At 43.8% G+C, this 13,627-nt stretch overlaps 2 protein-coding genes across 2 annotated transcripts; one reads left to right on the top strand and one right to left on the bottom strand.

The window, feature by feature from the left end:
* Positions 1-8,234: 8,234 nt before the first annotated feature.
* Positions 8,235-10,266, top strand: uqcrb (ubiquinol-cytochrome c reductase binding protein). Its single transcript, XM_083645665.1, has 4 exons — positions 8,235-8,268; positions 9,371-9,439; positions 9,583-9,749; positions 10,032-10,266. Exons 1-4 carry the CDS (start codon positions 8,247-8,249, stop codon positions 10,107-10,109), a joined length of 336 nt encoding a protein of 111 aa, XP_083501791.1. The 5' UTR covers positions 8,235-8,246; the 3' UTR covers positions 10,110-10,266.
* Positions 10,267-10,932: 666 nt separating this feature from the next.
* lrrc14b (leucine rich repeat containing 14B) lies at positions 10,933-13,424 on the bottom strand (the record flags this gene model as incomplete). Its single annotated transcript, XM_083646575.1, has 3 exons — positions 10,933-11,647; positions 12,289-12,917; positions 13,149-13,424. The coding sequence occupies 3 exons, from the start codon at positions 13,422-13,424 to the stop codon at positions 10,978-10,980; spliced, it is 1,575 nt and encodes a 524-aa protein (XP_083502701.1). The 3' UTR covers positions 10,933-10,977.
* Between the last annotated feature and the right edge of the window lie 203 nt (positions 13,425-13,627).

Raw genomic sequence — 13,627 nt, 5'->3', positions numbered from 1 at the left:
TCTGCACAGGCACTGATCAAGCACAGGGGAGGGAGGGGGGGGGGGGGACAGAACCGAATAGAACAGAGCCATACAGAACACCCCGCCCACATTCTAGAACAGGGATACTCAACGTGCTTTGGCCGGGGGCCACTTTCGTGAAATGATAGAAGGCCAGGGGCCAGTTAATAAACAATCAATATACATTTTTCTGTAGCGGATTGTAGGTTTTTGGGGTGTCAGCCGGAGTTTAGTCTGACAATGTTGTGCACACCGGATAGTTAGTTAGGTTAAGTACATACATAAGTGCCTGGGTAGCGAGCAGACGGCGGTATTTGACAATTTAGCAGCTAAATCATAGATTATTGAAAGATAGTCCATATTCCAGACTGAAATGCTATAAGTATTGGGCAGGAGTATTGGCCAGAATGACATGAACATTTGGACACTTATTCAGCGGGTATCTTGCAAGTTGTGTTTTTTTTTTTTGCAATTCCATCGCGGGCCACACCACCGTGGCCCGTAGTTTTACTATAACTACAGTTCTTGTACCCCGTAGTTATACTATAACTACACTCCTTGTACCCCGTAGTTATACTATAACTACACTCCTTGTACAGTTGTACCCCGTAGTTATACTATAACTACAGTACTTGTACCCCATAGTTATACTATAACTACACTCCTTGTACCCCGTAGTTATACTATAACTACACTCCTTGTACCCTGTAGTTATACTATAACTACACTCCTTGTACCCCGTAGTTATACTATAACTACACTCCTTGTACCCCGTAGTTATACTATAACTACAGTGTGGTACCCTGTAGTTATACTATAAGTACAGATCTTGTTACCCTCTAGTTACAGTCTAAATTCACTCCTTGTACCCTGTAGTTACACTATAAGTACAGTGTGGTACCCCGTAATTAGCCTATAAGTACAGAATTGGTCCCCTGCTTAAATTTAGAATACAGCCCGCGACCCCGTAGTTACCCTGTAAGTACAGTGTGGTACCCCGTAATTAGCCTATAAGTACAGAATTGGTCCCCTGCTTCAGAATACAGCCCGCGACCCCGTAGTTACCCTGTAAGTACAGTGTGATACCCCGTAGTTATATTATAAGTACAGATAATATTATGTCAGGGGGAAGTTAAAGTACCCTCTAGTTAAAGTCTAAATTCACTCCTTGTACCCCGTAGTTATACTATAACTACACTCCTTGTACCCCGTAGTTATACTATAAGTACAGATCTTGTTACCCTCTAGTTAAAGTCTAAATTCACTCCTTGTACCCCGTAGTTATACTGTAACTACACTCCTTCTACCCCGTAGTTATACTATAAGTACAGATCTTGTTACCCTCTAGTTAAAGTCTAAATTCACTCCTTGTACCCTGTAGTTATACTATAACTACACTCTTTGTACCCCGTAGTTATACTATAACTACAGATCTTGTTACCCTCTAGTTAAAGTTTAAATTCACTCCTTGTACCCCGTAGTTATACTATAACTACATGCTTATTTGCGGGCTGTATTCTAAAGCGTTACCGTTTTTTTTATGGTGAGTGAAGCAAATCTACCAGCCACTTGCATATATTACCAGCATTTGGCTGGTGGCTGGTGCTAATTTTGGATGCTGTCTCAATAACACAGGATTTACAGCACAGGTACACTAAATTAAAGCCAAAAGCACAATAACCCTCTAATTGCCCATAAACATATGGAACATTTTGTCAAATTAAGGGATAATTTTGTCCTGGGCAAGACGTGGTGGGTTTAATTTCAGAGCTCTGGTTGGTCGGATTTAACATCAAACGTGTCTGTTGTTGACCTCATTGAGGTGTAATTACATCTGCATGCAACATGTGTTTATTGTTTATCATTTATTTATCATTTGGTTTCCTGTCCTACACTATTGGATGAACTGATTAATGTCAGGTGGCCCTGACTGCTGCAGTCACAACAACAGGCACATCTGACATTAATCAGTTCATCCAATAGTGCAGGACAGGAAACCAAGATGCCTTACTCATTTCAGGAAGTAGTGGAGTTGTGCAAGTAGTCTTGCTGACAAAAATGTGTTATTTATTTGCCACGCCACCACTCTGTCTCCTCCCTGTTATAAAGCTATATAGACAACATCACTGAATGGGGAGGTTGCCACTTTTCTCTATCCTCTACTACCTCACAGCTCTCATATTCATATACTCTCACCACTATTCTTGACCTGTCTATTCTATCGCTGTAACTTCATGCAACTTAGAAATAAACCAAACGCTGAGAAACCTGGACACGCTTGACGACTTTGATCTTCTACGAAAACGATGCACCTGTATATACGTTTTGATATGCACCATATTCAAAGGGATATTGCAGAAGGCTCCAGCCAGCCTTGCCTGCTCTTCAAGACCATTTCTCCTCGAGGCCAAAGACATTTTCCTTCTACACACAGAGAAAGTCCATCGTCTTGGACCTCCAGGACGAAGCCCTAACCGGAGCAACCTTCAAGGACAAGCTGCCTGAAGAACGGTGGAGGACAGTGCTGCTCTCTCACGGGAGCATTGCTGGGCACGAAGACCGACTATTTTGCCAGCTTCAGGCCGCAGATAATATGGGACACTCCTTGGACCCAACTAAGGATGGAATCACCATCATGACTATAATACAGGTTATGGTTATTTATGTTCTATACTCTTTATAATCATTTCTAAAACTGTACTGCTTATCCCCTGCTAAATTCCTGCGTATTAAATCTATCATAAAATTCAGATTGTTGCCGGGGGCCGAACAAATATCATGCCGTAGTAACCCAGGAACTTTGATGATAGAGAGGGCCACAAAAAATGTCCTCGCTACCAGGTTTTGCTGAGGGCCGAACGGCGCCAGCGCTAAAAATTTGGGGCATTTGAAGCCAGGTTTAGAGGAATAACTCATTTTAAATTACCAGTTGTGATGTCATTATTCAGTCTTAACCACCAATATTTGATCCTTTTCTCACTCACTCCTATGTCACCACCTGCTCTCGGGGCTTGAAATTAACTTTTTTGACCACCTGCCAATATGGCTGCTAGATTTTAAAGTTACCAGCCAATTAGAATTTCCACTAGCCGAAATGTTTTTCTTGAAATAAACCAGAATATGAGTGGGTTAATTTAAGCATAAGTATCAGTAAGTGGCCCGGGATTCTCAAAGCCTGTGTTGAGGGTCACACAAACAAAAATGCACTCTTGAAGCTAAATAAATCCAAAACCAATGAGTTACTTATTAAAATGTCTACTTCAATGTAGCCTTTTAGTCATAAAGATTATTGAAAGATATTCCATATTCCAGACTGAAATGCTATAACAGAAGTGGAGTATTGGCCAGAATGACATGAACATTTGGACACTTATTCAGCGGGTATCTTTAAAAAAAATATATTTTTTTTTTTGTGCAATTCCATCGCGGGCCACACAGATGGCCGAGGGCTCTACGCGTCACCTACGTGTCATCACGCTACACAGTAAGTGTAGCGTACACAGTAAGTGTAGCATACACAGTAAGTGTAGCGTGATGACGTACGCGCCACGGTCAAAACACGGATGTACAAAATGGCGGACACCGATGTGATAGCTATTCCGCTATCACAGCCGATCCATAGTGAATCCACTGGTGTGGTGGCAAGTCGATCAAGCTCAGTGTGGTCATGGAGCGCCGGTTTCCTTCGCCGAGGTTCCATCGCTCTGTGGTCATGGTGCGCCGGTTTCCTTCGCCGAGGTTCCATCGCTCTGTTGGGGTATTTGTTGGGGCATTTGCGTGTCCACCCACTACGCGGTCAAATAGGCCCCATCAGAATCACTATAGACGTGGCTCGAGACGAGGAAGTTGGGGCAGAAGTCGATGACGATGGATATGTTGCTCCTGGTGGAGGTATGCAGTTTGCATGATTGCATGTAAACACGGTCCAAACGGAATGCGAACCGACATTTTGCTTTGAACTTTTCAATTGTTTGTTAAAGGAGAGGGGCTGGCTTCGACGGTCCTATAGGGGTCAGCCCAGACCCCTCTCCCTTTTGCTCATGTTGGCCAAGCTGTCAGGTCATTTTATGATTTCAGGCAGTTTTTTTATACTTTGTGATGTTTGTAATGTTCCTGAAATGTTATCTGAAAAAGAAAATGCTGATTTCACTGTTTTTTTTTACCACCCAGGTCCAGATTAAAAACCACTACACTCAGACGAACAGCTGCACCTCCAGTCATCAGTCCATCAAGCTCCTGAACTTCACAGATGACACCGCCAGTCAAAACAACTTGGAGCTTAATGAAACCTCACACTGAACATTAAATTACAACATTAAATGATCAAGTAGCAAGGTACAAGGTACAAGGTACAAGGTCAACTTTATTATCCCACAAGGGGAAACTCAGGTGGTAGTCATACACGTCTGTTGCAGTACATGTCGTGTACACACTACACAACATATACACATACACATAGCCACACACATACACACGCATGCAATATCAAAAATATAAAACTACAACAATGTCCTACGTAGGTTTAAAAGTTACAAGTGCAAGTGCAAAGTGCATTCTGGGAGTGCATTGAGCACATTAAAGGTGCAGAGACTTTTAGAAATTACACAGCGGCATACAATATCCAATACAGTAAGTGCAGTCCAAACAATATACACAGTTTGATCAATTATTTCTTGTTTAGCGCTCTGATTGCCGTTGGCACAAAAGATTTACTGTACCTGGTTGTTCTGATTTTTCTTTGCAGAATTCTGCCATTTGACCTGCTGCTCCTGAGGAATTTCAGGTGGAGGGGGTGGGTAGGATCATCTAGGATCTGATCAGCCTTTTTTTTAATAAGGTCGTCATACAGCTGTGCTGCAGACACCTGATCAACCCCAATGATCCTGCTTGCTGTCTTGATCAAGCGCTGTAATTTGACATGATCTTGGACACGCATGTTACCAAAGGTGCAGATTAGGCCAAAAGACAGAACACTCTGTAACACTGCTTTATAGAACATCTGAAGAATGCGACGGTCTATTCTAAAATGATTCAGTTTCCTAAGAAAAAACAACCTCTGTTGTAATTTCTTGGATTTGTTCCGTGCGCATTCGTTAAACTTCAGGCAGTCATCAATTTCAACACCCAGATATTTATAGGTGGAGACCCGTTCAAGTGACTGGCTATTGATCACGAAGGGCGGGACTTCTTTCTTGTTTTTACTGAAGTCTATGACCATCTCTTTGGTCTTCTTAACATTGACCTCTAGAAAGTGGTCAGAGCACCACTTCATAAAACCTTCTATTTCATTTTTAAAACTCTCCATAGAAGAGTTATCTGGTTTCAAAAACCTTACCAGCGCCGTGTCATCTGCATATTTAAAAAAAGTGTGAAAAAAAGCAGATGCCCGACAGCTGTTTGTATATAAAATAAATAAGATTGAAGCCAGAACACATCCTTGAGGGGCCCCTGTGTTAATAATTTTAGAGGATGAGATGGCAGAGTTGAATCTGACCTGCTGGCTGCGGTCTGTCAGGAAGTCATTAATCCATAAGATAAGTTTGGGATTTACTCTGAGATGCACCAATATGCTCATCAACAGGTGGGGTTGGATCGTATTAAATGCACTGCTGAAATCGACAAAGACAATTTTAACTAGGCTCTGGGCCTGTTCCAGATGCTCATAGATGTTATTTGTCAGAGTCAGTAGTGCATCTTCAACGCCTCTGTTCTCCCGGTAGGCAAATTGGTTTGGATCTAGGTGAGGTCCTAGGTGAGAACCTCTAACAAAAGCTGTTTAGATATTATTTTTTCAAAACATTTCATCACTACAGATGTTAAAGCAATTGGACGCAGATCATTGAGTTCTTTTGGTCTGTTATTTTTGGGCACTGGCACAATCATGGACTTTTTCCATATGTTGGGGACTACCCCAGTGTCTATTGACAGCTGAAACAGCTTCTGAAAGGGCTGTGCCAACTGGTCCGCACATGCTCGTAGTGCTCTACAGCTGATGCCATCGGGCCCCGGGGCTTTACGGGGGTTCACGCATTTGAACTGAGACCGAACATCATTTAGAGAAATTACAACATTCATGTCAGACATATCTTTTACTCTTGCAATAGCTTCGGCTTGTTCATGTTTAAAATCATGACAGTCAAATCTGCAGTAGAAGTCATTTAAATTGTTCGCCATGTCCAGCTCATTGTCAACTGGCATGGAGCGGCTCACGGGCGTATATCCGGTGATTGTCTGTAAGCCCTTCCATGCTCTCCTAGAGTCATTTTTAAAATAACGTTCTAATTTCTTTTTATATGCTGCCTTGCACTCAGAAATCTTATTTTTAATCTTTTTCTGTACTGCCTTTTTCTCTTCTTTGCTACCGCCTGATTTAAACAGGCTTTTTTTCCTGGTTGAGGAGTTGCTTTAACTCTGGAGACACCCAGGGTTTATTGTTCGAGAATATTTTGCTGCACAGCTGCACTGTCTCTGACTTGTCTTATCACTCTACTGCCTTATTGCTCTTGAATCTTGAATCTTGACTGCATATGTTACATTAATGTACAATAGCCAATTGTTGCTTCTCTCACAAGAATATTTTACTCTGTCCTTTTCATGTGTATACCATGCACCTTTTGAATTGGAAATTCCAATTGACCACTCCAGACCCTCTTAATCCATGTGGATATTGTAGAATAGAGCAATACTCTTGAGTGACCTTCCACCTCCTTCCATGGCATGGATTAATTCAATCATTCTCACCTGAGCTCACTCACCCCTAATCAGTTGCATACTATGAGTCTATAAATCCCTCCCACTTCCTTTGTTCTGGCTGGCAGAACACATGTAGCTACTCATGTGTGAAACCCCTCTGTGTGATTCAAAATACAATGTCTTATGTCTTTGATAAAGTTAATTCACTAATTTATATATGTTGTTACTTGTTTTAGGATGTGATGTGATTAAATGCTTCAACAGTATAGCCACATACTTGGTCATATTGTTTAATTGTATTATGTAGCACTTCATCATTTCACTAGGCCTATCCCTCCAGGTGACTACACTAAATCTCAGGTGAACTTGGGGTGAACTCTCGCACCCGATCTACTATGAATCACCTCATTCAATGGAAAGGAATTGCATTCAAATGCCCCCATCGAATGGAGAGGAGTTGTACAATCTCTACAACCCAGTTTCCCTGGGGTTGTAGAGATTACTTGCAAAACCCCATTTAATGGGTAGGATTCAGGGGTTGTACAGATTACTTGCAAAACCTCATTTAATGGGTAGGATTCTCCATTGGCTCTTCTCTCAACCACCCTGCCCACCTCTGCAGGCATGGGGAGGGTCTGCTTGGACCCCTGTGTCCTTAGGTTTAGGCATGGGGGATGGGAGAGGTTAGGGTTAGGGGTGGGAGAGGTTAGGTTTAGGCATGGGGGTGGGAGAGGTTAGGTTTAGGCATGGGGGGTGGGAGAGGTTAGGTTTAGGGTTAGGGGTGGGAGAGGTTAGGTTTAGGCATGGGGGGTGGGTTAGGGTTAGGGGTGGGAGAGGTTAGGTTAGGTTTAGGCATGGGGGTGGGAGAGGTTAGGTTTAGGCATGGGGGGTGGATTAGGGTTAGGGTTAGGGTTAGGCATGGGGGGTGGGAGAGGTTAGGTTCAGGGTTAGGGGTGGGAGAGGTTAGGTTTAGGCATGGGGGTGGGAGAGGTTAGGTTTAGGCATGGGGGTGGGAGAGGTTAGGGTCTGGGTTAGGATTAGGCATGGGGCATGGGAGAGGCTTGGAGGGGTCTCCAGAGACGACCCCCAAGGGTCTCATACGACAAAGTCACGCATAGAAGCGGTTGCACTGCTTAGAATTAAAAAAGAACAAAATCTCGAAATCGACTGAAAAGTGCAATTAGAGCATTTTCACAAATCAGCAATAGCTTTCACAAATCTGAGAGTGGGCCATAATGAGAGTCTAATGTCCCCTTTGTAATCTAGGCCAGGTTTGAAAAGAATAAGAGTGATGGTCCTTGAGCTGGACCTGGTTTTATGCGGTCTAAATGCTCAAAAAGAAGGTAAACATGTCGAATTCTTAAAAGTTACAGGGTTGTTTAATATAATTTATTTTTAGTTTTGTTTGTTTTTTCCTTGCATTTATTTAATTTCTTTCATAGACTGATGTAGGAAACATTTGACCCTGTATTGCATACTCCGGTAGGTGGCGGTATGCTCCTTAACAAATGGATTGCAATCTGCCAAAAAACCCAAAGAAGAAGAAGGTAAACATGGCGGCAGCGAGGGCACCAGGTAAATTCAGCTCGGTCTTTTCAGATATATATCTAGGCTTAATTAACAGAATAAAGCTCATATCCGATTGGCAGCATGTGATATATGTGTGATTGTAACACAATACACCAAGATGCAAATTTTGTCGGGCTGAATCCCCATTATGGCGGACTTCACTTGTGTGTCCTCTAATGTCCCTGTGCTAACGGTTGCTAGCGTCAGTTGCTAACCAGGATAAAATAACAATCATCTTTACGTTCGCTATAAAATATATAACTATCACCACGATGTGGAAACGGTTCTTCATATTAACTTAACGGTAATACCTTTTGTCCTAAAATTTCAAATCTGACACTGTTGACTGATCTAGCTAACATCGGACAGTGTTGTTTCATCGGTTACATGCTGCCACTCCGACGTTCTGCCACTCCGAAATATCGGCACTCAGAAAGGGATCATGTCCTCCCCCAGACCCTAACCCAAAACCTAACCTCTCCCACCCCCACGCCTAAACCTAGGTCGGCATTGCGGCTTCTAAGGTGAACAACCGCCAGTCCGAATAATGGAAGTTAACGTTCGGAGTGGCAGGGGTTCGGAAAGGCAGACAGTTACCGTTTCATCTGTCCTTGCCATGCATACCAGTACGTTCGTTCATTATATAATCTGAGCCCGACAGGTCACCTGTGATATCCCGGGTTTCCTGTTTTTATTAGATGGCCCAAGGGGGGTCAGGGGGGATATGTATCTGTTTATTATAACTAAATGACTAATCTAAATATTATAACCGTTACTACCACATATATTCACAAAAACAAAACCACCATTGACATTCATTCAGTGAATTGTATGGAAAAGATATAAACTTCTTATTGTGCGGTTCTGTGTTGTTTTAGTTAGGATAAAACATTGGGTGTGCCACGTTAAAATTTAATAGGCAGGGGGAAATTGCTACACTATAGTTATTTAACCAACACGATCAAATAACATTTAACTACCACCCTCCTGCCCAGTGTCCACAACTGACTGTCAAACTCACTCTTCATCTGACTTAATGTGTGCTGCTTGACTACTCTGTTGATGTATGTGTTACAATGCAATAAAACATTATCTTCTTTTCTCACAGTAGCAACAGGCAGGCTCCTGCTTGGCTTCCAGAAATGGTATTACAATTTGTGCGGCTTCAATAAGATGGGTAAGACCAAAATCTTAGCCACCAACCCTAGAAATAATGTATGATACCATGAATGTAGGAAGAAAACATCAGAGTACCATGACCAGTGGGATGAATAAATCTATAACTGTACTCATTTCAGCATCACATGTTTTCTGTGTCAGGTTTGATGCGTGATGACACAATCTCTGAGGATACAGATGTGCAAGAGGCCATCCGGAGGCTTCCAGAGAACATGTACAATGACCGGACGTTTAGGATGAAGAGAGCCCTGGACCTCTCCATGAAGCACCAGATCCTCCCTAAAGACCAGTGGACACAATTTGAGGAGGTACAGTCACATTTTTAGATTTATCAAAATTATTGTACCTCCCTTCAGTGTTGAAAATGAGATAAGCAATATGCAATATTCCCTTTATTTTACATTACATGCTGATTTTATAGCTTAACTTTTTCAGTCCTTAGAAGAGCAACATTAGACTTTTTAGAATGGAGTATCCTTGCAGTTTGAGCTTTGCTGTCCTAGAAAATTAATGTTAAAGTTAAAAAATGATAGGGAAACCATGATTTTAACTGTAAAGTAAGCTCATACTATCTTTTCCCCCTCTTGTAGGATGTCCATTACCTGACGCCATATCTGGATGAGGTGATCCGTGAGAGGAAAGAAAGAGCTGATTGGATGAAGAAATGAGATGGCTGATGGAGGAGCTGCTATTCCTTCTCTCTCGTCCGGTGTATGCTTATCCCCTGTTTTAATATTTAAAATAAAATTTAACCTGTATAAGGCTGTGTGCTCATTAAAGGAATGTACATTTTGAAAGAGGTGGAAGTGTCAGGCTTTTGTATACACTAGATGGTTATAAATAAATATAAAGGTTATATCACTGGATGGTTATAAATATAAAGGTTATATTTATTGGTATGGAAGAATGAATCAATCACAGTTGTATCACCAAAATCGGGGTCTACCCTGTTCTGCATGGCTGAAAATGTTCCCATACAAACTCCTTTATATACAACATATTAAAACCAGAATACTGTAAGTACACATAGCTACTGGTGACAAGTAGTAATAAAACAATGTTTTCTTTAAAGGGAATCTAACAGTAATTTCAGTAACTACATTTTTATCTAGAGACACTGCACATCTGTCTGGATTAAAGGCTGAAGAAGATACGGGGAAAAGGATGCTGATGCTACCATTACTGAGATAATATCCAGCCAGGAAGGAAATTATGCCTTAGTCAATTTCCATTTCCCCTGTTAGCATTCATTCAAGCTTTGCCTAGTGAGGGCACATTTTCTTTATAGACTACTGTATTTAAAAGAACTAGGGTTACTAGGCAGCCTACCTGTTCCGTTTTTCAAGAACACAACCGAGATCTGCAACTCGTAATCAAGATAACGTTTTCTATCAAGCTGCAGGTGTCTTCTTACACAAATGTCTAGAGTCATGCTCACTCACAAACGTGAAAATACAAGATCTGAACGCCCTGATGTTCTCTGCCTGACCTTCAGAATTCACCTGTGTCTTCCACAGGCGACCTCATGCGTTACTGTTACTGAGTCTGGGATCTCCTGGTGTCCACATCATTTATGGTACCTATAAAGTGTTCAATGACGCTGCTAAAGGATTTCAGCATAGACACCCCCAGCTCATTGCTGGTCTCATTAATGTCTGGATCATAGGCCCCCATCAGCGGCGTGCACACCTCCACGCTCACCCTTCCTGCCCCCACCAGGATCCCCGTCAGCTGGCCTCTGAGCTCCTGAAACAACTCTCTGTCGTACTGCACCAGGACTGAATCCTCCATCGGATAAGTGACGTCCTCAGAGTAGCACTCACGGGGAACTGGCATCTCTATGTACTTCAACTTGGGGAAGCCTGCAGATAACACAGAGAATAACTGGCGCAGGGCTACAGAGCTCAGAGGATTTCCCAGGAGCTTGAGCTCCTGAAGGGCCTGACAGCGAGCCAGAGCATCAACAAAGGCATCCATGTGCTCGTCCTCTATGCCACACTCTTCAAGGGCCAGGCTGGCCAGCGTGGAGGAGGAACGTCCGAGCAATTTGTGGAAGGTGGTGGCGAAAGTGCCAATGATGTCGTGCCCGCTGATGTCCAGGCGGACCAAGGCCTCGCTGTGCAGGCTGTTGGCCAGGTACACCATGTCCGCACGGTTCAGGCTGCAGTTGGCCACCTCCAAGCACTGCAGTGGAGTATTGAGAGGACTGGGTAGGGAAAACGGAAGGAAATGGGAATGAGTTGGTGTGGAACCAAAGGTCAAAATGATTAGGACTACATCTACTATCTGACCCAAGTGTGGTAGTCCGCATCATCTGGTTGTCAAGTCCCAAATACAGATTTTGGCATTTATATTTCCTAAACCAAAATTCTTTCTTGATGTGTGTTACTGAAGATAGCGCTTTGTTGTTTTTGGTTAATGCTCTTGTTTTAATTTGCTTTCATTTGCTTGTTTTTTTTCATTTTTTTTTCCATTTGAGCTGTTAAACAGACTCATCTGATTTCTAGCTGAGCTTCAGCTTTGACGAGATGCTGCTGTCTGTCCACACACTGGCATCATGTCAAGCGTCAATGTTGATAAGAAAATGCCTAACATTGAAGAGGCTTAAAATTGGGAATGTGCAATGATGATGGTTGGAGGTGATTATTATTATTATTGTGAGCCACACACTAAAGCTCTGGAAGATGCCTTGTCTGCTCATGATTGGTGCTGGAGCCAAGCAATATTCATCACCTCTCACTCATACAGATGTACACACAAGGACAAGGTCAATGCTGTCTCTCTCCCTCTCCCTTTGTGTGTGTGTGTGTGTGTGTGTGTCTCTGTCTGTCTCTCTCATCCAGTCACCTCAGCAGTCTGCGTAGGTGTCCAGCGAGGTTGGAGAAGCCCATGTAGAGCTCAGTCAGTCTGGGCAGCCGTCCAAGCAGCTCTCCGAGGGTAGCCAGCAGATTATCATCATCAGAGCCCAGCCTGCGAACATCCAGCGCCCCAGCAGGCAGGGTCAAGGACTGCAATTTGGGGAACTCCACCCTGGACAGCAGCACCTCCAGGTGTGGCGCCTCCAGGGGAACATTGTGAACCACCTCCAGCTTTGCCATGGACTCAGGTTCTGCCAGTCGGAGGACATAGAACAGCTGCTTGAGAGCAAGGGAATCTGCCCGAAAGCCAATAAAACGAAGCTTCAGTGGACAGTAGCGCAGGAGGAGGAAGGCCTGAGCCACCGTCTCGTAGTTGCGACCCGTGACGAAGCCATTCAGACGGACGTCGACGGAGGTTTCGAAGGCAGAGGGGGTCACATCACTGGCTTGCATCGCCACCATGGTCTCATAGCACATTAGGGTCAGGAGATGGGTCCTCGCCCATCGACCCAGGGTGGTTTTGCAGGGGCAGGCTTGGTGCTCAGTGTCCTTCAAGGCAGTCAGGTCCACCACACGCAGGGTCTTGGCATAGGTGGTAGGCGCAGACAGCACATAATCCTGCAGAAAACAAACAGCATTAATACTTTATCTAGTGACTAGATAAAGTATTATTGGACTAGATTGTAGATTCTAGTCCACCGATAACAATTTCTGATCATTACAACAAGATGCATCAGGTGTGTTTGAGTCAGGTGGGAACCAGAGCATTGATCACCTGAAGATCACAAGGATCTGAATTGAGTAACACAACAAAAGAAACCCTGTAAAGTTTCAAGAGCAGCAAAGTACCTTCAAGCCGGTCAGAATGGCCTCCAGACAAAGCCGGCAGGTGCAGGAGGTCAGGTCCGTCTGGCAGTCGGCCGTCCTTCCCAGGAGCCTTTGCAGGTTGATTTCAGGCAGGGGCCATGTCTGGACCAGGGCATGGAGCAGCTCTGCCTGCTCGTGCAGGTAGCAGGCCTTGAAGAGGAGCGGGTAGAGGTTAAAAGACACACAGCTCAGGTTCTCCACCGCACCCGGGCCACTTTGGACGAAGCCCTCGGCAGCGATGAAGCGCAGTGACTTCATGGTTCCAGGTTATATCCCTGCCCGCACGGGTCCTTGAGTTCTGGGGTTTCTCGGTTCTTGATGCGAGCTGATGTTGAACAGCTCGGTGCGCCGATGTTTTGCTTCCTCTGGGTGGTGCTTTGTTGATTTCCTCTGTTGCCGTCGATGTGAGTGTGCAGTTTGCTGGGGTGAGGCAGGGCAAGGCACACTGGGTAGGGGTGGAG

This window comes from Poromitra crassiceps (genome assembly GCF_964638095.1).
Source record: "Poromitra crassiceps genome assembly, chromosome: 11".
NCBI lineage: Eukaryota > Metazoa > Chordata > Actinopteri > Beryciformes > Melamphaidae > Poromitra > Poromitra crassiceps.
This window is presented reverse-complemented; position numbering and strand designations above follow the sequence as displayed.